A 23,301-nucleotide genomic window follows, 5' to 3' on the forward strand; every position below is an offset into this window, starting at 1 on the left:
GCCACCGTAAGACTTCATTATGTCACATGAACTGATCAGTACATTATTGCAATGTAACGCTAAACTTAATGCGAGGCAACAAAACAAAGTCCTCTGTCTGGCCGCCGCTCTTCATACTGCACTCTGTCAAACGAACCGAACTAGTTGAGCAACCTGTTCCCCTCCTAGCCTGTGGGGGGCGCTTCACCAAGAACCACTGACACTAAGAAAATATTTCAAATCCAGTAAATTTAACAAATTTGAAAAGTTACGACTATTGAGTCAGAAACTCTTAACTTCTGAGGTTAACCTAAAAAAATAACTTTATTTTGAAGCAAATGTGGGGCAGATTTTCTTTTATCAATAATATAAAGAAAACTGCAGCAGCTGAAAATGTGACATAATTCAAATGGTTTAAAAAGAAAAAACAGCTTTGAATATCGGTGTTCAGTGGTAAAAATCCATCTGTAATCTTCATTCATCCACAGTGAAATTCCACATTTTTCCAACTTTTACATCGAAAAGACCAAAATGTAAATCATGAAGAATGATAAAAACAAACATGGTGGTTGTGCTGTAGCTACCACTTTATTACCAGATGATGACACAAGCACAAAAATACTCTTATATACAACTAGGTTTTTAAAAGACATGATGGAAAATAAAGCACTTTGTTGGCTAAAAGGAAACTTTGGCAAAGTCCACAGTTTTCTGTTTGTGCGTCTGTTAAACATGCATTACAGAGCATTAAAAACATGATCAGTTACAGAATCTGTACTTCAAGTCCTGGGAGGTTCACAACTGAAATGATCGACCAAAATAAAAAAAAAACACTTCACGATGAGGAGGAGGAGGAGGAGGGGTGACCCCGCTCCTCAGACACCGGCACTAACATTCACAACTACACCAACAGGAATTAAATACATCCAACAGCAGGCGGCACAAGGTGTCCGAGTACAAAAATAAAACTATGCAGCAACTTGGTGAACTGAAACCGTGGGAGCAGCAGGAACACAACACTTCAGAGGATCTGGAAACCGTTGTCCACCAGGGGGCGTCGTTCCAGTACAGCAGCGAGTCTCTTCTTCGGGTCGGCTGCGGTTCAGGCCGACTCCTGAGGTTTTGGAGGACTGCGGACGGAAACGGAGAGAAAACATAAAACTGACCAGAAACAAGCAGGAGGTGGAGAAATGTGAGAAAGGCTGAATTGAATCAATCGTAATTAATTGATTATTGAAATTGTCAAATAATTTAGCAATCGATTAAATGTTAATTGGAGAGTCAAAAAAGGCCTGAATAAAAACATCTTAGTAGTATTTAAGCCAAAACTACTAGTTAGGACTCGACAATATGGCTGAAAAACTTATCAGGATATAAACGCTTCATATCAGCCAATACTGATAATTATTGATTAATATTTTGTTTTAAATAACTGAAATACTGCCAAACTGGTGGCATGACTTCCTGTTTTATCCAGTTTTCTCTCCATGCTGTTTGTTTTCATTTTTAAGCAGTTATGTATGACTTGGGAAGTTTCTCAGCAGGCTGTTGCTAGGTAACCAAAGTTGGGCAGAACTCGAAACTGCTTGTTACCAGCAGGTTGTTGCTAGGCAACCAGAGAGTGAGTGAGTTAGTTGAAGCCATAAGAACAAGTTTCTTTAGCTAGCAGTGAAAAGTTTAGCTCTGCCTACATCTCCCAGAGTTTACAGGCTTAATTTAATATAACAAAAACAAAGACAGTTGTGACTTATTGCACTGCAAAAACACAAAATCTGAAGTATTATTGGTCTATTGTCAAGTACAAATATCTTAGCACAGTTAAAATCAGAAATAAAACTCACTCAGCAAGACATGGGGACTTGCTTAAGTAAATAATATTAATGAAAACTAGTTCCACTGGCAGTTTATTTCACTTATAACATGGAAAAATTTCTTTATTTGAGTGAATTTATCTGCCACTGGATCTAGTACTTTTCATCAGTATTAAAGAATAATTAAAAAGTTCTTATATCTTGCCAAGTTTGTTCTTCTTATTCCAAGTGTACCGAGACATTTGCACTACAAAATAGACCAAAATTATTTCGTAAGATTTTGCTGTGAATAAATGTCGTTCGGATCAGCTGGGGATCATCCGGTTGCCGTTAGCAACGCTGCGTTAGCGTCATTTTCCAGCGCATCAATGTGTCCTGCAAATCACATTAGTTCTCGCAGCTAGCTGCGTTCGTCATCGACGCACGAGCCGAGTGATCCACCGCTAAGAGTTGTCTGTTTGAGTTTTGGGTTTGACAAGTTCAGAGAATGGGGGTTTGATAAAAGGAGGATGTACCTGTGGTTTTCTCCCGCCGAGGCGTCCTCCATCTTGTCCGTCTTCTTCTCCTCCGGGCTGGCGTCGCCGTTGGCCACCTTGTCTGCAGAGCAGAGAGATTTGATCAGCGATGACGTCACGGCGCCGTCGGCATGTGACGGCCGGCGCGGCTCTGCAAAGGTTAGTCAAGTTAAAAAGATTCTCCATGGATTCGATTCGCTTCCCCCAGAGAGACAATCTGCTCCAGTAACGGAGGGATCCGGGTGTTTATCAGGACGGAGGCGGCCGCAGCGTATGATGACAGCTGCTGACGATGAAGGTCGACCACAGAGATCCCATGACTGGCTCCTGATTGGCCGCTCACTCTGCCGCTCATAATGGATTTAATGAAGGAGAGGAACGTTTGTGATGCAACCTTTGCAAAATTACAGTCGTTACCTTTTAAGATAATTTATTTCTGGTTGATCTAAAAAGGTCAACCAGAAACTGACCTGGTTGACACCATGAAACCGACCAGTTTCACCGTGACCGGATCAAACTTTTTACTTTGGAGCTAAAACTGATTTTATTTTCTTTCTTTAGTTTTGCCTGCTCAACAACAAACAAACTTTTTATGAAATCTGTACCTCAATTAAAACTATTCATTCAATTAATCATCATAAAACAAGTAATCACCAACTAGCTGATTAATCGTTAACTTGAGTATGCAAAATAAAAAAGTAGGGCTGAAATAATTAATAGTGGTTAATTGATTGTTGTAATAATCACCAAGTAATTTTGTAATTGATTAATTGTTAACCTGAATATACAGATTTTGAAAAGGTCATTTGATAATTTTGTATTTTCAATAAAAATACACACAGGCTGAAATTTAGAAATGAATTAATCATTAACTGTGGCATCCATCTGTCCGTCTGTCCGTCCAAATATACAGAGTTTTTAAAGGCCAATTGCAGAAAGAACTGAAAAAACTATTGTGTTTTTAGGGACTTTCTCTGAAATTCATGAAACCATTTTTTGTTGCCGTTTCCTGTCGTGTTTGTTTTGTCGTTTTCTGTCGTGTTCGTTTTGCCGTTTCCTGTCGTGTTCGTTTTGCCGTTTCCTGTCGTGTTCGTTTTGCCGTTTCCTGTCGTGTTCGTTTTGCCGTTTCCTGTCGTGTTCGTTTTGCCGTTTCCTGTCGTGTTCGTTTTGCCGTTTCCTGTCGTGTTCGTTTTGCCGTTTCCTGTCGTGTTTGTTTTGCCGTACCTGTGCCGCCGTCCTTGACGTGCTCGGCTCTCTTCAGCGCTCCCCTCTTGGCCTCTTCGTGCTGCCGCTGCTCGGCGAGCGACTTGTTCAGCACCTGGCTCAGCACGCAGTCGCCCTCGCCCACCAGGAACATCGTCTTGAACTTGTTGTACAGCATGGTGGCTTTGTCCATGATGTCCTGGCTGGCCTTGAACTTCCGGATCTGGAACGCAGATTAACCCGCAGTTCATGACTGTCGCCACCAGGGGGAGCCGTCAGTGATGGGGAACCGCTGTTGTTGCTGGTTTACCTTCTTGAGCGTGGCGATGAGCTCGCTGTGCTTCTGCAGGTGCTGAGTCGTCACCTGAAGAGAACCGATCTCGTCCAACGCGTCCAAACATTTCTTCACATCCTGGAGGACAGAAACAGAAAAATGCAAGTTTTAATGTTTCAACTCGTTAAAAAAAAAACATTTTAGGATTTTTTTAAAGGAGTTTAACAGCTTCTGAAATCTACATACAGAAGAAAATAATGTGAATAATCCTTCACTCAGACAGCAAAACGCTGGAAACCCCACCGTGTGACTCGTTGTAAGTGAATGATTAATTTAGTTTTAATTAGTTCTTGCAGGTTTTATTATTAAGGTTTTGTCACTTAAACCCAATAGTTTTAACCATCTTTGTAGAAAGTTTACAATAAACTCATAATTATGCATTTGCATTGAAAAATGAAGGAATTTGTTAAATTTCTACAATGAAAGAATTAAAAAACACTGACTAGATTCAAACTCATTATTTTTCTGTTTGCAAGGAGGAAACAAAATTATAAATAAAATGTCTTTCACCTTAAAATCTGTGTAATTAGTATAAATTAAAAGATGAACGGCAGAACTAACCGGGTTGTCGATTTTCAGGGAAATCTTGATCTCACTGTGGAGTTTCTGGAGTTTCAGGTCAGTTGACATTTCTGGAAAATATAACAGGAAAAAAAGAGTTAGAAAAAAAACAACAACAAACAAATCTTAAATCTTAAAATAAATAAATAAACTTCTTCCAGCTAAAACCACACATTTATTTATTCATTTTTTTAAATCACCTTTCTTCTTGGGGCCCACCTCAGGTTTCTTCACATCTTCTTTGTCGGCCCTGAAAGACAAAAACTCGACGTCAGAATCTCACCGATGGTTCGGGATTCAAAGTGGGCCTGTCGCAATAAATCAATAAATCAATTAATGGCATAATAAATCCAAACATCTCTGACAGAAAGAGGTTTTGGCAGAAAAACACCAAACTCTTCAGTCTGGTGCCTGGGTCCCTTTATGAGGGATAATTTTGTTGACAGACTTAATAATTCATTTTATTTGTTGTTTCTTTTGTTTTGTTTATTTATCTTGGATATTGAAAATGTCTTCCACCTCCAGTGTTAAATGTTGAGTAGAATTTGAAGTTTGTTGATCTTTGAGAATGTGTTTCATGATTTCATTACTGCTATATTGGTTGGAAATGGTCTCAAAACAACATTATTGTTTATCGCAGAAACTTCTAGGACAATTTATCATGCAGCTAAATTTGATATCGTAACAAATCAAGCGCCTACAATCAAAAACCGACTCAAAGTTCCTGAAATGTCTGAAAGATGTCGACGCTGAAACAAAACTTCAAATATTAAAGACCTGAGTTTCTTTCTGGTCACACCTCGTTAGCATGTAGCTAAGTTTGTTGCTGTTGCCGTCTCCCATGGCAACCCAGAGTAAAAGCACAAACGCCTCATCGTGGAGGGATGAACTCACTCTCTGGGCTCGTCGGCTTTCCAGCGCCGCCCGTCTTTATCCGCCTCCGCATTCTGCAGCTTCTTCCTCCCTTTGCTTTTCTGAGACTAACAGGAACAGAAACGTTAAATACGATCTTCTCGTCCTACAGACTGCCGCCGGGCGAAGACGCTGACCTCGTCGTCGTCCGAGCCAGACGAGCCGTTGTCCTTCTTCTTCTTCTTGGCCTCCGCCTCCTTTTGCTCCACCTCCTTCCCCTTGCTGCCCTCCCTCTTCTTCCTCTTCTCCTCTTCTCCGTTCAGCTGCTTGTCCTCCGCCGCCCTCTTTCGCTTCTTCTCAGGTTCGTTTGTCTCCCTACAATAGAATTAAATCCAAAACAAGCTGTAAAAAAGAAGAACACAAAGAAAGCTGTGTTTTCTGAAGGTTTACATTTCGCTCCCAGAGCCGTGTTGGTCCTGCTGCAGCAGAAGCAGCTTCTCGGTTTTTGGCTTCCTGCCTCGCCGTTTCGGAGCGTCTCCACCTGATCGCAGATAAACAATTCAGCTTGTGCAAATTATGGATCAGATTTTCTACCTCAAATTAAAACCTGCATCCCTAAAAATACTCAGAAATAACAAGCTAGGTTAATTTTTTGTAACAAAACTACAGTTTTGACAAGTGAAGAAAGTGTTTAATCATTTCGGGCTGAAATGATTAATCAAATTAATCGTGACTATCTGAATATTGTCAACTAATTTAGTAATCGACTAATCGCTAACTGGAGTAAACTGACTCAAAAGAAGTATATTTACTGAAAGAACAATAGTTAAAGTTTGACACTCAGAGCAGCAATTAAACCAAAACGGAAACCTTTCATTTGTAAATATATTCTACCTGCAACGCTTCAATTAGGAAACAATAAAAAAATCTGTAAGCAACCTTTCCTACCCAATTATTAATCCAAAACATAAGCAGATTAGTATAAACCATTTTTAATATTGCATTTAAAAAAAATACATCAGCAAAATGTGCCAACTTTTCATTGGATCAATCACCAGAATAATCATTTACTAAAATAATTGTTACTTTGCAGCTCTAGTTTTGTGGTACAAATTTATTTGCTTTTAGATTATTGTGCACAACAACAAGACACTTGTTACATTTATTGCTAATTTTCGGGGCATTTTAGCCTAAAATTATCACTAATATCATCAGTTGAGCTTAAATATTATTGTTTTATTCTTGTCAGCAACTAATTGCTACAAAATAGGAGCAGATGTTGTGGAAATCTCAGCTTTGCACCAAAAATCAGCAGATAAAGCTAACGTTTAAAGTTTTCTCCATCTGGGGCCATTTTGGTGCAAACTAATGATGATTGAGGAGGTTAAAGCAGATCCAGGATCCTGTCTCCACCAGGGCAGAGCTTCCTGGAGAAAGCTCCCAAAAAGCTGAAGCTAACAAACTTGGATCGACTTCAAGGTCCAGAAGGTACAAGGAGAATCTAAGAGATCTTTAACGGCGTAAAACAAAAACACTTTTCAGCAGAAATCCCACCTGATGGACTGACGGGGCTTCCAGGATCTTCGTCTTTTTCGTTCTCCTGCTCACCCTGAAACACAAACGCACAATTAAACAATTTAATCGCTCCTAAAACTGAATTTAAATCATCTTCAGCATCACCACCAACCTTCTTCTTCCTTCCTCTTTTGGGTTTTGAGGGATCAGTCGATTCTTTCTGAGCAGAAACCTGAAAAATTAACCAGAAAGTCTGATTTTATTCCAGCTGAGCTCAAAAACAAGCCAACTTTACTTCCTTAGAAAGCTGCTGAAGTAAAGAGAAAAAGCAGAAAGTGAAACAAACCGATTTAGAGCAACAGCACCCCCTAGTGTGCAGCCCGATTTAGAGCAACAGCACCCCCTAGTGTGCAGCTGAGGTTTACCACCAGATTCAATGCAAAAGGGAATTTCTTTCATACTTACCATCTTTTGCAGACTTATTTGTTAAATTAGGATAAAAAAAAGCATTGAGATCAGAACTTAACCACTTGGATGAGAAAGAAAGTGGATGAAATCAGTGGAATCATGCAGCAGATGGACAGAAAAGCAAGAAATGAACCCAAAATTTTCAAATAATCTCATTTTTATTCATCAAGCAGCAATTCAACATGACTGAAAACACAAACAGCTCTCCGTTAGATTTTCATTAGCGACCCAAACGCCGACCCGGCTCCGGAAAAACCGCCGATGTAGCATGCGTTTTTTTTCCACCCAAACAAGGGATGACATGACCTGCGCCGCTGCATGGCAACCCGACATGCAAGAGTACGTACATCCTGGATCTGAGGACCCTGCTCAGACATCAGAAACCCTTCCTCCTCCTTTCTCTCCTCCTCCTCATCATTCTCCTGCTCAGCCTCTTTTCCTGGAACCTGAATGCACCATAGACACAGCATAGGACGCAGCGAGGCGCGGTCAGCGAGCTTCCTGCTCTTTTTGCTACCAAGCATCAACTCTACGAGAGGGAAAACCGTTTCCTGCGGTTACGATGCAGACAAACGTCACAGGAAGCTTTGAGAGACAAAAAACATGAAAGAATCTGGCAACAGAAGAGATTCACTGCAGTGGAGCAACATGGGAATGGAGGTCATGAAACAGGAAATAAAAAAACTAAAACTTACTTTGGGTTTGACTCCCTTATCGGCTGCGTCTTCTTCTCCTTCCGGACCGCTTTCCAAATCCTTTTCCAGGAAGGAAGAAGGAGGAACCGGCTTCAGATTAAAAAAAAAAAAACAAAACAGGATTTGATTCTTTAAAACTAGATCGCTAGCAAGGCTATATTAGCAGCTAGTTAGCGGTAGCCTCAACCAATCACATCTGTTCCCTAAAAAAGCTTTATTAATCTGTTAAAAGTGAAATTCAATGCTACTAGATTAATCCCAAAGAGAAATTAAATAAATTAAATATACAACATTAAATATTTCAGAATATATGCAGGTTTCTAAGAACCGTGATTGACATATTTAAAACCTTTTCAATTTCTTGAAAATAAAGTAAAGAACTATAAAGTCAGTGGATGGTTGAGGGATTGTAGCAGGTGTCACACTGACGTTAAAGTTTGCTGATCCGTTTAAAAATCAGTCTGAACGTTTAAAGATCAGTCTGAACAACAACGGCAAATGAAGCAAAATAAAAATTAAAAAACAAAACAGAACTATACTTAGACATTGTATAAAATTCAATGCTACTAGATTAATAAGAGAAATTTATTAAAAGCAAAATTAAATTTTTAATTATTAAAAATACAAATTAGAACTACCGAATGCTCTGTTAGGGACATTGTAGGTCTGAAAACAAGGGGAACAAAGTACATTTCCACCAAATAATTTAGTAGTTTTTTTGTAGAAATTTCCAAAAATTAATTACTTTTTTTTCCATCAAATATTTGACTTCAATTTCAGAAATTTTCTCTTTATTTATTCTGAGATTAATCTCAAAATTTTTGTTTTTTCCAGCAGATTTTCAACTTTTTTTAAACTCATAAATGTTGTTGTTTTTTCTAATCAGAGGTGTTGTAACACTGACTGCTACTGGAGATCCTTCACTTTCCACAGCGACTCTGTGAAGATATTTGGATGATAGAAATTACATTTAACATCCCTTTGGGATAAATAAAGTATCTTTTAATTAGGTTGAAGTTTAGTTCTAATCAGTAAGAGGAGAATCTAATCTGGATTTATTTCAGTGGAAAATAACATTTTAAAGTTGAAATTCTGCTTTTTACACCCAGTTTTTGACGGAGTCGTACCTTGGGCGCAGTCAGCTCAACTTTTGGGTTGTTTTCGATCTCCCACAATCCTTCATTGAAGCCTTTCCTTTTGTTCGGTTTCGCATATTTCTCTTTGTTTGGTTGGTACGGAAAAATGTCCTTCGGCCCAAGAAACGCTCTGCGGGAGGGAAAATGAACGTAAACACAACACTGGTGCCAACCATTAAAAATGCAGAATGGGGAAGGAAACCGGACCCTCATCAAACATTTATCTGTTAAAAACCTTCAGAGGAACAAAATGGCGCTTGATAAACATCTGCAGTTTGTTGCTCACGTTTCATGAGTGCCGAAGAAGAAAATTGGATATTTGATGTTGGACGGTTTCACAGCACCGTCTGGCACTTCGTCGATCTGAAAACAGAAACAAAGTTACTCAGGATTTCAACTTTCTCGTAATTTTATTCATATTTTTTCTTCATGTGGCTCTAATACTCTATCATAGCAAACAATATCTATTTTTTTATTTTTATTATTTCTACCTGCTCAAAAATAAACTAAGCAGATAATATTTTAATAAATAAGCAATCTGTTGATTTCAAACATTAAAACCACATCCTACATGTTTTGGGTTGATCAACTTTTTCTTTCTTGGCAGAAACTAGAAAAGTTTAATAAATTGTTGTTTAAAAGTCTACATTTTAGTAAACGTGATTGGATGTTGAGGTTTTTACCTGGATGAATAATTTGTGTTGCACTTTACATTTTTCCATTTTAAGATTTTAAAGTGCACCCTAACATTGTTTTTACTCATCAGTCAGATTTAGGATGTTTTTGACCAGTGATGCGCTTCGTGCTGCTCACCCTCGCAGGCCAGTGAGGATAACCCTTCATTTTGGCAAAAATCAGGTCGCCTGGCTTCCAGTCTCCGGCCATCTTGGATGTGAAACCAAACTGAAAAACAAAAACAAAAAAACACAACGTTTAGAGAGCGACACGTCTTCTAGAAACACTGAAACTAAATAAAAGCCACATTATGACCATACAGCACACCAAAAAACTCCTGGAAGTCTTAATGATGTTACACAAAAACCACTTTGGGGTTTAAAGGTTTTTTTAATCACGATATATTGTGAAAAAAACATTATAACAAGAGATCTTTTTTTAAACGTATTTATTTCAGGCAACCGTTTGACTCCCACAGCATTGATTGCACAATAAACGCAAATATTTAATAATTTTAATTTATTTGAACGCACATTAACATTTCAGTAAATATAAAAGTTTACATTAAATGCAGCAGAATTAGACAAAAGGCTATTTTTCATCTCATTAAAAGAATGCTGTTATGATATTCTAGGCAATAAAATGTATTTTTACCATTTAAAAATTAACTGAATTCCTTATTTATTTGCCTCTTAATATATTTTGTCAACTTTCTTATGAGATTAATTGATAACTAAAGTAATCATTAGTTGCAGCCCTTGTTGATTTGATCAATTAATCAAATTTTCTGTCTTTGAAGACATAATTTCTGAAAAATCTGAGTTTTTCATTTGCAAATAAAGTGACGAAAAGAAAAAAAAAGTCAGATTTGGTATTTAAAATTTTAGATTTTATTTTCAAAACATAATCACTCAGCTGTAGGTTTGACTAATAGTTATGTGCCTAGGCTGAGGATCTCTGCAGCTCCTCCAGAGTTACCACCAGTCTCCATGGCTCTTTATTTTATTAATATTCTTCTTGCCCAGCCTGTGCTTATATGGGCGGCCATGTTTTAATCATTTTGCAAACCGAGCAAACACAAAAACCAAGCTCATAGCATTAGGTAACACAACAATCAAATTATGATAAGTATTCCTTGTACTTTACAACACTTATTAAATGTAAATGTCAAACAATTTTAAATATTTTTATTTATCTATGCTGAAACCGCTAAATAAAATTTGATAGTATTCTCATTCTGAATAAAATGTTAAAATCGTAGATTTACATTTTAAAGAGTCATGCATTTATGGAGGTCCCTAAGAAACTGCTAAGTTTGCTTATGCCTTGGGCCAGCTCTGCTCCGATTGCTGCACATAGATGGACTCTATTCACGTGGTCATCTTTGAAAGAAAATATGCTGCTTTCAATTTTATCCAAGTAAATTAGAGTAAAAGGGGTTTGTTTATAAAAACAACAATTGAGAATCATGCATTGGTTTGATATTTTGTGTGTGTAAAGCCACAAAATATAAAAACATAATAATAATAAATCCAGTACTTTCTATTGACACAGCATCTATAGCCGATGTGATTAAAAACCAAGTTAACCTGCAAGATGCGGATCAGGACGTAAACGCCTCATTAACTCCCTTTAGCTAGCTTAAAGTTAGCAAACAAAGCTACGTGAAGATTTACTTTGGTTTACCTCCGTTCTGTGTTGGATTCTTATGAGAGGAAAATGTCCTGGTTGCAGTAAATTGGAGCTCGTAGAAGATATTATTTCATCAATACAACAAAACGCTCCTCTTCCGTAAAACCGACGCACGTTTTCTGCTCCCGCTCAGGACGTCGTCGGACCGAACCATTGCGGAAACACGGGGGGCAGCGGTTAATTTAAAAGCACTACGCTACCGCTTCTTTAACTACTAACCTACGTTAATAGTAAAACCTCTTACAAATTATATAAATATAACATATATTTATTATGTTCCCGTCGAAGCCACACTTGCTGTGAATCAGAAATTATCCGTGTAAATATGTTGGACTGCCTGGCCCGAATTTGAAGATTGTCTACTAAAGCAAGATGCTTTGCTAGCGTGAGGCCTCAATAGTGTCGATGTAAGCACAAAAATAATCGAAATTTTGATATTTAGGGTAAAAAAAAAATATTTGAAACCTAAAGGTGATAAAGTAAAATTACGGGGCTTAAGATCGACGTTTAGTTTCAAATACAATTAAATAGGTGTCGTAAAAAATCTTCCTTTATTTAGTATCTGTAAAAGGAATCAGAGTAGGACCTCTGCAGCTGTTCGGCCACTCTTTGCTCCTCTTTTGTAGCGATGCTGATCATTTTAAAGAGACAGGCGCTTCATTCCAAGAGCGTCTACATTTCTGTACTTAAATACAAAAATGAATAGACATTAAAGAATTTAAAGAATAATTAATAAATGATGAAATATAAAGATAGGGTAAAATAAAACATTCACAAAGCTAATATTGATAGAAATAAAAATAATTATAATTATACTAAGGTATACTATACAATAATAATAATAATAATAATAATAATAATAATAATAATAATAATAATAATAATAATAATAATAATAAATACTTAATTGATTGCTTTATGGCTTGCTAAAACATAATTGAAAACCAAAAGAAGCAAAGCTGAAAGATGGAAATTAAAGGTAAAAAAAAAAGGTTAAAGCTTATCTAAACCTGTTAAGACCATTTTGCAAATTGCGAAAATACTGTCTGGCACAACAGCCAGACAGAGTGAGAAATATAAATATTAATATTTTATTTCAAATTTATGTTCCTTTAGCTAAATGTTTGGGATCTTTTACGGTTCACATTGTGGAATTTCGATCCCAAAACTGTGGTTTATGTTTAGTGACATCTGGTGGCCAAAATCTAGCATAACAACAGAAATTTATAAATGCACCTGGCGGATTTTTGTCCATATTGTGCTTAAATTAGGAAAACTGACGTCAGATCAGCATTTTTTTATTCGTGTCAAAAAATAACTAAAAGCAGAATATATAATCATTTTAAAGTGAAATCGCTGCATGAAAAATGTCCTATTCCCAACTTTGAGGCTGCTGCAACCCTGCAGATCACAGAGATGAATGAAAGTGACCTTGATATTAGATGTGCAAGTGTAATAAAGACAATGGCCGCTGATAGCTGAAGGACAGGCCCATTATCCCAGAGCGGGAGAAGAAAGGCCGGGCTGGAGCTCCGCTTGGTATCCAGGAATAACCACCAGGAGGTGAGAGACCTCCGTTTTGGACGGCAGCCAGCATGGAGGGCTTCTTGCTTCGACACACGACCACGGCGGAGGCCGGCGATGGAGAGATGACAGCGAGGCGTACCCTTCACCCCACCAGGCGAGGTCAGGCCGCCTCCCCGGGCCGCAGGAGTCCCGCTGTCCCCCATCACTCATTTTAGGCTGCCGCTTCTTTTCAGAGTCCCGGCTCACGCTGGGAGGCTTTGTGGTGTTTAAAATCACCTGGCTGCCACGGTGATGACCTCTGACCCCAGTGACAAGACAGCTGGGGTTCATGAAGGCCCTCATTTGCTTTAAACCCAAACAGCAGCATAAAGGTGAGCCTGTAAAAGTAACCCGCTCATAAATTACCTCTGATGGTCCAGCAGGAGCAGAGAAACGTTGTTTGACTTCAGCAGCAGTTATCTGGGTTACCCACTGCACAAGTTCGCATTTTAATCCACGACACGTATTAGGGACGTTAGGACAACACAGGAGGAGTAAATTACTACCAAAAAAACGCAGAAATTTTCTGGTAAATTTTCAACTGTAAGAGTTCAGGGATTTCCGAGTTTTTTCCAGGAAAAAACTAATTTATCTCAAAATTTCTGAGTTTGTTTTCAAGCAAATGTTTGACTTTTCAAATTCAGAAATTTCTTTGTTGTTTCTAGAAAATTTCTGAATTTCATCTCAAAATTTCACTGTTTTTTCGAGTTAATTTTCAACTTTCCAAACTCAAATATTTTCTTGTTTTTTCTGCACAATTTCTGATTTTTCGGCAGAAATTTATTCCTCCTTTTTTCTCCTATCTGTTGTGGCATTAACACTCAGTCATAGATTTCTGCTTTGCTGTGGTGAAATGACGGATTTCAGTTTGGGGCGTTAGGTTAAGGTCACCTTCTCTGGTCCTGCATGAGGGATGCTGTCCTTCAGATGGTGTGTGTTTCCAGTATGTGTGTGTTTTCTGTGCCTCTGTGTGTGTGTGTGTGTGTGTGTGTGTGTCGTCCACATGGATTGGCATCCTTCCCCTTTCTGCTGGCATCCCTTCAGCATGTTCAGGGGAACGGACGCCGCCGCAGGATGATGAAGTATCACCAGGCAGGTCAGCGCCTTCATTAACGCGTCATAAATAAAAATTAAAAAAAATCTTCCACTTGGCTTCGCAGAACCGGAGCGATCGACTCGTCGTGGACGGTCACCAACAAGCTGCAGATCGGGAAGGAGAAGTCAGGATGTGTGTGTGTGTGTGTGATGGAGTCAGGCCAGCAGGTGAGGATGTGAAGCCAGGGTGTGACAGATGCTTCTGTCAGCGGTCCAACAGTCGCCGCTTTGTGGGAGCCGTACAGATGCCTCCTCCTCCTCGTCTTCCTCCCCCTCCCTCTCCCCCTCCTCCTGCTCCTCCTCCTCCTCCCTCTCCACTGTGAAGAAGAGGGGGTGCTCCTCTCAGCTTCAAGGCGCTACACGACCTCAGGGTCCAAGGAGGGACTATTCCAGTAACTATTACATTTACTTGAGTAACGTTTTGGAAAAATGAACCTGCAGGTTTTCTGTTGTGTTTCCCTGAAGAAGTTAAAACAGGTAGAAAAATAAAGAATAAAACTATGACAATAAATTCAAAATGATACAAGAATGAGAATAAAGTCAATATCTCGTGAATTCAGATGAAATATTTTGGCTTTATTCCTTTACCTTTTTTTTTGTTTGTTTTCTTAGCGTGGCCTTAATACTCTGTTGTAATTTTGGGTTCTTTTCAGAGTGAACTGTTTTAGGGCCTCTATCACTTGAAAGCCAAATGAGCTGCTGCTGTTCATGTCACATTATATGTCACATTGTCCGTTATACAGCTGTGCATCTTCGAAAAGCAGAAGTGGAGCCTCCTCCACAACCAAGTGGTTTCTGGATCGTAAGTTGACAACAAAACACTTGTCTTTTCCAGCAGCCATTGTACAGAGCATACTCTGCCTCTTGCAGAGGTAGCTGTTTGCAGCAACCAAGTTTGCAGCAGCAAAACCAGCTGACCAAAAGCGCTGTAGCTCAGCTTGGGTTGCTAGGCGACGGGGGGAACTCCTGGGGTTGCTAGGTAATGGGCAGTGCCTGCTGATTTGTAAGGTTACATTTGGAAGGATTTTGAAGCTGCTCATTTTCCAAACACCAAAAACATAAAGTTTTCGCCAAATAAATAGCTGGGTGTTTTTCATTAATGTGAATTTTGTTATTTTTAAACTTTTATTTAAATGAATTATTTTAATTTAGAGCTTTACTAACATTCCCACTTGGCTTTATAGTTTGGACTGGGTGTTTATGTAATTTTTAAATATTAAATGCTTGATGTTTTATCAGTTTCTTTGTACTTGAATAACATTTTAATCAGAGGAGCACAGAGTATTTCTTTTACTCAAGTAAGATAAACGCTATGACATCACATTTTAATCAAGTAAAAGTAAAAGATGGGCGAAATTAGTCAAGAGTAAAAGAGTATTTGGTAGAAAGTACTGAATAACTGATCAAATTATCATTTATTATTTAAAAGTTGCATAATCAGATGGACCAAAATGTAAAGTTAAGTGGAAATTTTGGTATTTTAAGAATGAAAACGACAATATTTCATATAAGTAGCAAAAAACAACAAAATCATGCAAAAGAAAATGTTTCCAAATCAGTTTCTTTCAATAAAAAACTTGATTTGTTTTTCATTCAGTGGGTAGAGAATACAGAAATTTTACTCAGGTGAAAGTTAAGCCCTCAGCACAGTAAAAATACTCCTACTAGTAAATAAAAAAAGTTACTCAAGTAAATGTAGCTAGTTACTACCAAGCTCTGATTTTCACCAATACTTTTTTACTCCAACTTGAGTAACTTATTGCTACCTGGTGAACTGGTGCTGCTCTTACCTGAGTACCCGGTGATGGGGGGGTTATAAATGCGGGGGTCATTGCGTGAGGACAGGGGAAGGGCTCTCTCGCTGGGCTGCGGGGCCCAGCTGAGACGTGGGGTCCGCCGCGGTCCTGCCTGTGAGGAAAGCAGATGTTTTCGCTCGGGGAAGTGCCAAGTTTGCAGAGCAACCTTCAGCAGCTTGGAGGTCAGGCCTTTAATAAGGGGCTGAGCGCGGGACGCTTCGGAGGCAAACGCTTCAGCTTTGATTCAGCAACATATTAATTATGATGGCGGACCGTGGGGCAGAGGGTTGTAGCGGAACATCGCGCCCCGCCGCTCTGGAGCCGCCGCCGGCCTGACGTCCGCCAACACTGGCTGGCAGGATCGCTGCTGTCCCAGCAGCCCGCTCCGCCAAGCGACCCGGCTCCTGCAGAGGCAGCGGTTTGGACCGGATCCACCCGAACCGATCAGCACGCCAAAGCTAGAGAAAACACTGCAGTTTTTATTTTCTTAAGCAATTCCTCAACCTTTCTATCTTTCAGTTTAATAGGAAGCATAGCCAAAAGATATGACAATACTGCAGAACCGCCTGCAAACTCAATAAAAGTAAGAAAAACTACAATAAAAAGCAAATACCTCCAACTAGCAATACATAAAGAAGGATTTATTTACATATTTAAAAAAACAACACTTTTTTCTATGTTGTTTTCAGCATTGGGCATTTACAGCATGTCAGCTAGTAAATGTCATAATTCTGAGAAAAAGTTTGAATTCTGAGAATAAGTCCGAAATCTGACTCCATCTGCAACACCTGGTTGGTACCAGTACTTTACTGGTAGCTTCCACTTAATACAGAGTTCGTATAGCGCTTTGACATTAGCTTCCAGCAAATGAAGTGTTGGCATAGCGCTTTAGTGTTAGCTTCAATTAAATACAGTGCAATACAGTGGACTAGTTGCTAATATTCCTTGTTAGTTGCAAAGATCTAATGCGTTTCTAATTTCAACTTTACAAGCAGCACCAACTTCTTCAAAGCATTTAGGTTTTTTCCTTCCTAGCAGCGCCATGAACGACAGTTTAAAGGCTTGCGTGAAATAGGACAATTAGTTTCATCATGGAGCCACACCGGTAAAGGAAAAAGTGATCATAAGACCATGACTTCCCAGCCTGATGAGTTAAGAAGGGAGTTTCACCTCGTCTCAACCTTTGCATTGATTTTTGAGCGAGTGGGAGATCTGGGGATTACTTCGGAGAGCAGCAATGAAGACCTAGCTTATTTGGTCTTTTTTGTATTTGGCAAATGGGCTTGACAAAGATGGAGGAGACAAAATCTAGGGCTTACAGCTGCGGCACCCAATCGGGGGAACTTGAAAGTAGCGGCGGTATGGGAAGCTGGGATAGACGGTGCCTCATTTAGGAGCAGCGCGTTTTGGACCGGGCGGCATAGGGAGATGCTTAAAGCAAACCACAGAGGCCCCAACAATCGCCGGGAATTGAGACGTTTTAAACCTTTAACAGGGGACTGTGATCAAAGCGGCGGCAGATCCTCGCTCGAGTGTGAAAGAGGAACCGGAGGGAACAGAAGGGATTGGGAGGGGATCACGGCAGGTTGAAAACGTAAAATCAGCACATTAGCTTTATAAGGGCATCAGAATATAGATGATCTGGGGATCATTGGACCCATGGGGAACCAAAGAGAATCTGATATGTACCGAGCCGAAGCGCAGGAAAAATGAGGCCACTGCTGACAGGAAAGCCTCCTTTATCAAAGATGCAGTTAGAGAAGATTTTTTTTTCTATATTCCCATGGAAAATATATTCATACACAATTTGGAGCTGAAAACTTTATATCTTATCGCCACCTTCCAGCTAACGGAGTTACCTTACACCAGTGACTTTCATCATATCCAACTTTTCTGCCTAAAAGTTTGATTGTTTTATCAGTTCAGAGAAAGAAAAGCAAAAGAATAACATCTGTAGAGACATTTGATCTAATAAAAATCAGATTCTTTCACCTTTCGTTTGCTGCACCTCCCGCCGCTGGCTGGAGAAACTCGTTGAATTATAAATCAAAGAGCATTTAAATAAAACCATTTGCTAATTACACACACACACCCTCACTAGTTTCTCTCCTCGGCGTATCGCTTTCTGGTGAAATTTATAAGATGAAGAGGAACTCTTGATAAGTTTAAAATAATGGAAAAGTTAACTTATTTCATTAAACCAGTTAAAGAAATGAAACTCGCCCATTATATTAGTTTATTACAATCGTATTTCAAGTGTTTATTTTGTTTAACTTGAATAGATAATAAACAACATGTCAGAGGTGACTCAAGATGCTGTTCATGTAATTTAGCCAGAAAGTAAATATATAGTTAGCAAAATAAACTTTTAGTTAGCTTGCTATGTATTTAGTTTGGAGCTATATATTTAGTTTACAAACTAAGGTTTGTAAATAAAATAATTAGTTTGGAACTGTGACATTTATTAATGAATGAATAACATGGTGAAAATAAATAATTTTATTGCACTCATTTAAAATGAACTAACTTTACACAGGACATCCCTTCAATCGTGTTCAAATTTATTTTTATTAAAATTCTGAGGTAAAACAAAGTTGCTATACAAATAAAGCATTGTTTTTATTTTGGTCTAGTTGTTGTGTCTCTTGGCCAGAAATCCATGGTTTTGAATCTCAGTGGGTTTTTTATCCTGGTAAAATAAAAGTTATTTATTAAAAATGTCATTACCTGTGAGAGAACACAAATAAATGCTCAAATATAATAATTATTGTGTGATTTAATATTTAATTTTTTGAAGTTAAATAAGTGAACTCTTTAGATATATTCTTATTAACTGGGATGTTTTATTTTCTTGTGTTTAAAATATGTATTTGCTGAAATTAACAGACTCTCGGCTACCAAATCTGCTCTTTCTTTCCTCCAGTGGAGATATTTTTATCTCCTCTCCTGTATTTGTGACTTGCTCGTCCTCTTTCTGTCCTCTGAGTGTCATGCTTTACGCCCCCACCGCCTCCGCAAGGCGAACCAATTCATCACCGGCCAAAGAAGGCCCTTCACTTTGTCTGTTTCCCGGCTCTCGCTCCGCAGGTCGGTCTCCTAATGAAAGGCGGTGTCGCGTCCCGGCCAGTCCACCGAGACCGAAAGGGGCCAAGAAGTCCAGGTCCAAGTCCAACGTGGAGCGGTAATTATCCCCCGAGCAACACACACTCACACACACTCTGGTTGTTAGAAAGGGCTGCTCAAGCCGGGCGCCATGTGACCCGGTGGACTCGGCGCGCCTTGGCCTTGGTCGCGGGCGCCGGCGGAAGGACCGGTGCCAGGCCCGGCAGAGGAGAGGTGGGAGTCGGATGACAGGAAGAGGAATGGACTGTCAGGCAGAGATAAATAACGAGAGGGAAGCGGGCAGCAGGCGACCCGCGGCAGGGCTGCCTCGTTGGGACAGTGACCCACTGACCTCTGGGCTGGCTCTCGCGGGGGCCACCCACTGGTCACCTACTTTCCCTCTGTCATGTCGCAGTTCAGGCTGGGATGGAGGAATTACATGATGGATAATCAAGAGGCTGGCGTTTAGAAATGATAAACTGTGGATTTCGTCTGACCAGAGCAAAGACTTTTCCTCCTTATTATGAAAGGTGACCTGCTCTGCTTCCTTTAACAGGTTAGGATGGATCCATGGGATATAAAAAACATGTTTGTTACATTTATTCCATAAATCATTCTTATAAAATGATTCAGTTTATTCTGAGTTCCTGTCAGAATGAGCTCTTTAGGGCCTCTGTCACTTTAAATCCAAATAAGCTGCTGCTGGCCACCCCCCACGTGAAGATGGCTGCAAACAGATCTGCAATTATACAATTGTACATCTTGAAAAGCATTAGTAGAGCCTCCTGCACAACCATCAGGAATGCAGCAAGTGGTTTCTGGATGGGAAATCAGCAATAAAATATAAAAATATCTATTGGGGTTGAAGTTGAATTCAATCCCAGTGGCAACTTAGGGGCAGCTATTGCTGCTGAGGGGCAACTTACCTGCTCCTCACCAGCCAGCTAAGCTAAGTTGTGCTGGTTGGTGAGGGGCAGTGCCGGTTAATTTGTGACGTTACATTTGGAAGATTTTTGAAACGGTCTATGTTCCAGACACCAAAAAACATTAACTTGTTGCCAAAAAACGGCTGGATGATTTTATTTCAGGCACTTGGGTTGTTTTTAGAAGCAATAGAAACCCAAATGGAAGTACAAGCACATGTCCCCTTTAAGAAAAGATGACACACAAACTACTTGGATTGATTTATTTTACTTACATGGATACCTGGGTTAAAAAAAATTATTTCCTTATTTTCTTTAATTTCTTCTTTTCCCCCTGAAATCCGATTTTTTTCTTCTTTTTTGCGTGGTCGAAACCAGACTTCAATGTGAACAGTTCTTAAGCGACACGCATGCGCAGAAGAAGAATGTTGACGTCACAGGGCAGAGCTCTTAGAGAATAATGGCCGCCGCCGACGTCTATGGATCGATTTTAAAGTTTATTCAGCAATGGGAGACGATAGTATCGTCACTAAAACGTAATAAGACAGAGGAAGTTAAGAAAAAGAAAACAAAACTAGCAGCGACGCGACGGCTTTTTGCGCAGCATTGACTGCAACGTCTGGAGAGAAGTCGGTTTGGTTGTGTCGACGGAACCTGGAATGGCGGGATTCGGATGCAATGCGCTTCATTGACACATACTTATTTTATAATTTCACAATTATAATGTTCAGTCGTTGTTTGCGGTCGGATTTACCTCGTCTGGCTTCTTCTGGTGGAGGAAAGGACCGCTGGAACCGACTTTGGAGAGTCGCATCCCGCAGCTGACCGCCGTAAGGTAGGATAATCACCATGTTTCCAATGTTGAGCTTTTTATGCGCATTTTGAAGCGTAGCATTACAACAGGTAGATGGAAACGGCAAAATTAGAAATCACTCCTGTAAAACAAACCAATTTTATATTTTCAACTTAATTTTATTTGTGGCAAAATGTCATATACCGTAAATAAATCTAAATGTTCAAATCAGAAACCTTGCTTCTAAAAACCCCCAATAAAATTAGATCACCCGGGTATTCTAAAAGCAGTAAAGTCATAAAGACAACTGATATGTGTACTCTAACATTTTTGTGACATGATTTATATGTCTGAATACATACATTCCTATTTGAGTTTGCTGTATAATTCCCTAGCACTTAGCTTAAATGCTAAGTAGCTCAATTAGCATTTTTTATTTTTTTTCCCCCCACCAGGGGGTCCTTTTTGTGGGCTCTAGTGTCCCTTATACCACAGTAGGCTGACAGGAAAGGGGGAAGAAGAGAGGGAAAACATGCGGCAAATGTGTGGGGCGCGTTACCCTCTACACCACTGGAGCATCCCCCTCAATTAGCATTTTGACTAATATTAGTCAAAATGCGAAACGTCTTGGCTAATGCTAACGTTTAGCCAAAACATTAGCACTTTGGCTAATTTTAGCTCATACGCTCATTTTAAGACGCTGAATGGCGCAAGTCCGTGTCAGTCCGTGTTCCGGCGATTCTCCTCATGCCGTCGATCGTACTGCAGCTTTCTATGGTGTCGACGCTAACTTTCAGCGTCAGAATGCCGGGTTCAGACCAACAGGCACACTTTGGCAGGCCCTGTTTAAATTTCTTCAGAAATGTTCTAGTTTTGTTCTTTGTTAATGATTTGACAACCACTTTATTATCAATAAAGATAAAAAACAGTTATAGGTTCCTGAAAACCTCTCAGGTTTTCTGAGATGTATTATCCAAGTTAGGTAGAAACCTCTACTTCCTGTTTATTACAGCTACACACAACGTCAAAATCTGACAAAATTATGCTTTACTAGCCTGGTTGACTCACTCAAATCCAGACCTGTCACGATAACAAATTTTTCTGGACGATAAATTGTCTCAGAAGTTATTAATAAATATAAGTATTATTTTTTGAGACCATTTGAAAGTAATATGATGGCATTAGCATAATAATGCAAGAACATATTCTCAAAGGTCAATAAACTTTAAATCCTAATGAACATTTAAAACCAGAACTGGAAGATATTTTAAATATCCAAACAAAACAAAAACAACAAATAAAAAGACGGTCTAAACAAAACTGTTCTTAAAAAACCCAGACTGAAGACGTTTGTCATCAAGATTTTGGTAGAAAGAAAAGAGAAAAATAATAAAATAGGCACATGCAAATGATTAAGTTTGCTTTGATTTATTGAGTGACTAATTGATTTATTGCAACATTTTAAAATTCTCTTATGAAATGCACACCACTCAGCTCCAGAACAGGTTCGTTCAACACTGAACATACCAACTGATTTACATTCTTATATGTAATTTTTTGTCATAAAAACACTATTTTCAAATCATCCAATCAGACAAATCTAAAATTTTTTATTTCAGTGTTGACCTCTGAGGTCAAAACAAGCATTTCCTCCTCCAATCCTCAACTTACACAGACAGCACAGCTGAGTTCCCATAAATTAAAGCACAAAGTTCTCCTGAAAACAGCCCTCTGGCAGTTTTTATAACCCTCTCCCCTGTTTTCATCATGAACCAGTGTCTGTAATGTAATTTAGTTGAGTGAGCTGCCTGGGATGCCCATCATTCCCTCCATCTCTTCCTGCTGGTATCGATCTTCCTCTTGAACCAATTAGACATCTGGCTCTGCAGGGTTCTGCTGCACCCATATCTGCACCACTGGACCAAACCAGCGTTTGTTCAGGGACAACAGGACTTTTCCCTCCTCCGTTGGAGAGGAAGTAGACTCTGGACTTCCTCTGGAAACTGCAGTAAATAACCGAATAATTCAAATTTCACAAACTGCTGATAAACCCTAAGTGTATTCTTGTGTGGATGTTATTTGTATCTGTTTTTCAGGAAAACAAAATCTATAAATTTCATCTGTACATTGTTATTTTCCTTATTTTTCTCAAGCATTCTGACTCGTATATCTAAATATTTTTGTTATTGTGACCAGTTGATTTGCAGGTTTAAATCTGGACAAAACCAAAGTAACATTTGTTACTAATATATTGATCAATATACTAAATAGACAACATTAATAAATAACATTAATAAAGTCGTCAGAAGTTTGCAGAAAAGGAATCAAAATTATTGTTGATTCAAAATACAAACAGAGGCCAAACAAAATCATCCAGAGGGCCACAAAGGGCCCCTGCGCCACACTTTGAGCATCCCTCATTTAGCGCTTCATCATGTAAGAAAACCTTTTCACACTTGAATGTTTCAAAATATTTGAAGGGGCGGTGTTATTGGTTTCATATCACAAGCAAGTAACTATTTTACCTTCAGGAGTTAATAAATGCTGTGAATAACAAAAATGCCTTAAAAGAAATTTGATTTTGCATCAG

The 23,301-nt window shown here is 39.1% G+C and overlaps 1 protein-coding gene across 3 annotated transcripts; it reads right to left on the reverse strand.

Moving 5' to 3' along the window:
* Nucleotides 1–560: 560 nt before the first annotated feature.
* Nucleotides 561–11,761, reverse strand: psip1a (PC4 and SFRS1 interacting protein 1a). 3 transcript variants are annotated; one of them, XM_044113347.1, is made up of 17 exons: nucleotides 11,431–11,761; nucleotides 9,883–9,972; nucleotides 9,356–9,432; nucleotides 9,061–9,199; nucleotides 7,934–8,023; nucleotides 7,586–7,684; nucleotides 6,943–7,002; nucleotides 6,810–6,864; nucleotides 5,706–5,796; nucleotides 5,453–5,630; nucleotides 5,298–5,383; nucleotides 4,604–4,653; nucleotides 4,404–4,474; nucleotides 3,819–3,920; nucleotides 3,530–3,731; nucleotides 2,306–2,387; nucleotides 561–1,109 (listed from the first exon to the last, which is right to left on the reverse strand). In XM_044113347.1, the coding sequence occupies exons 2-17, from the start codon at nucleotides 9,952–9,954 to the stop codon at nucleotides 1,082–1,084; spliced, it is 1,482 nt and encodes a 493-aa protein (XP_043969282.1). In that variant the 5' UTR covers nucleotides 9,955–9,972; nucleotides 11,431–11,761; the 3' UTR covers nucleotides 561–1,081. The 3 variants fall into 3 exon arrangements, with proteins under 3 accessions (XP_043969282.1, XP_043969283.1, XP_043969284.1); XM_044113348.1 differs by lacking the exon at nucleotides 7,586–7,684 and having other exon boundaries at nucleotides 6,943–7,023; nucleotides 11,431–11,738; XM_044113349.1 differs by lacking the exon at nucleotides 7,586–7,684 and having other exon boundaries at nucleotides 11,431–11,737.
* Between the last annotated feature and the right edge of the window lie 11,540 nt (nucleotides 11,762–23,301).

The sequence above is a fragment of the Gambusia affinis genome, linkage group LG04 (assembly GCF_019740435.1).
Source record: "Gambusia affinis linkage group LG04, SWU_Gaff_1.0, whole genome shotgun sequence".
In the NCBI taxonomy this organism is placed as follows: domain Eukaryota; kingdom Metazoa; phylum Chordata; class Actinopteri; order Cyprinodontiformes; family Poeciliidae; genus Gambusia; species Gambusia affinis.

What these genes read in the sequence shown, in the direction of transcription:
- psip1a (XM_044113347.1), bottom strand. Translation starts at nt 9,954, where the DNA reads ATGGCCGGAGACTGGAAGCCAGGCGACCTGATTTTTGCCAAAATGAAG. An exon ending in ATAAGGGAGTCAAACCCAAA is followed by an intron (nt 7,685 to 7,933) that starts GTAAGTTTTAGT and finishes TGGTGCATTCAG; the next exon opens with GTTCCAGGAAAAGAGGCTGA. An exon ending in AAGCCCCGTCAGTCCATCAG is followed by an intron (nt 5,797 to 6,809) that starts GTGGGATTTCTG and finishes ATCTGCGATCAG; the next exon opens with GTGGAGACGCTCCGAAACGG.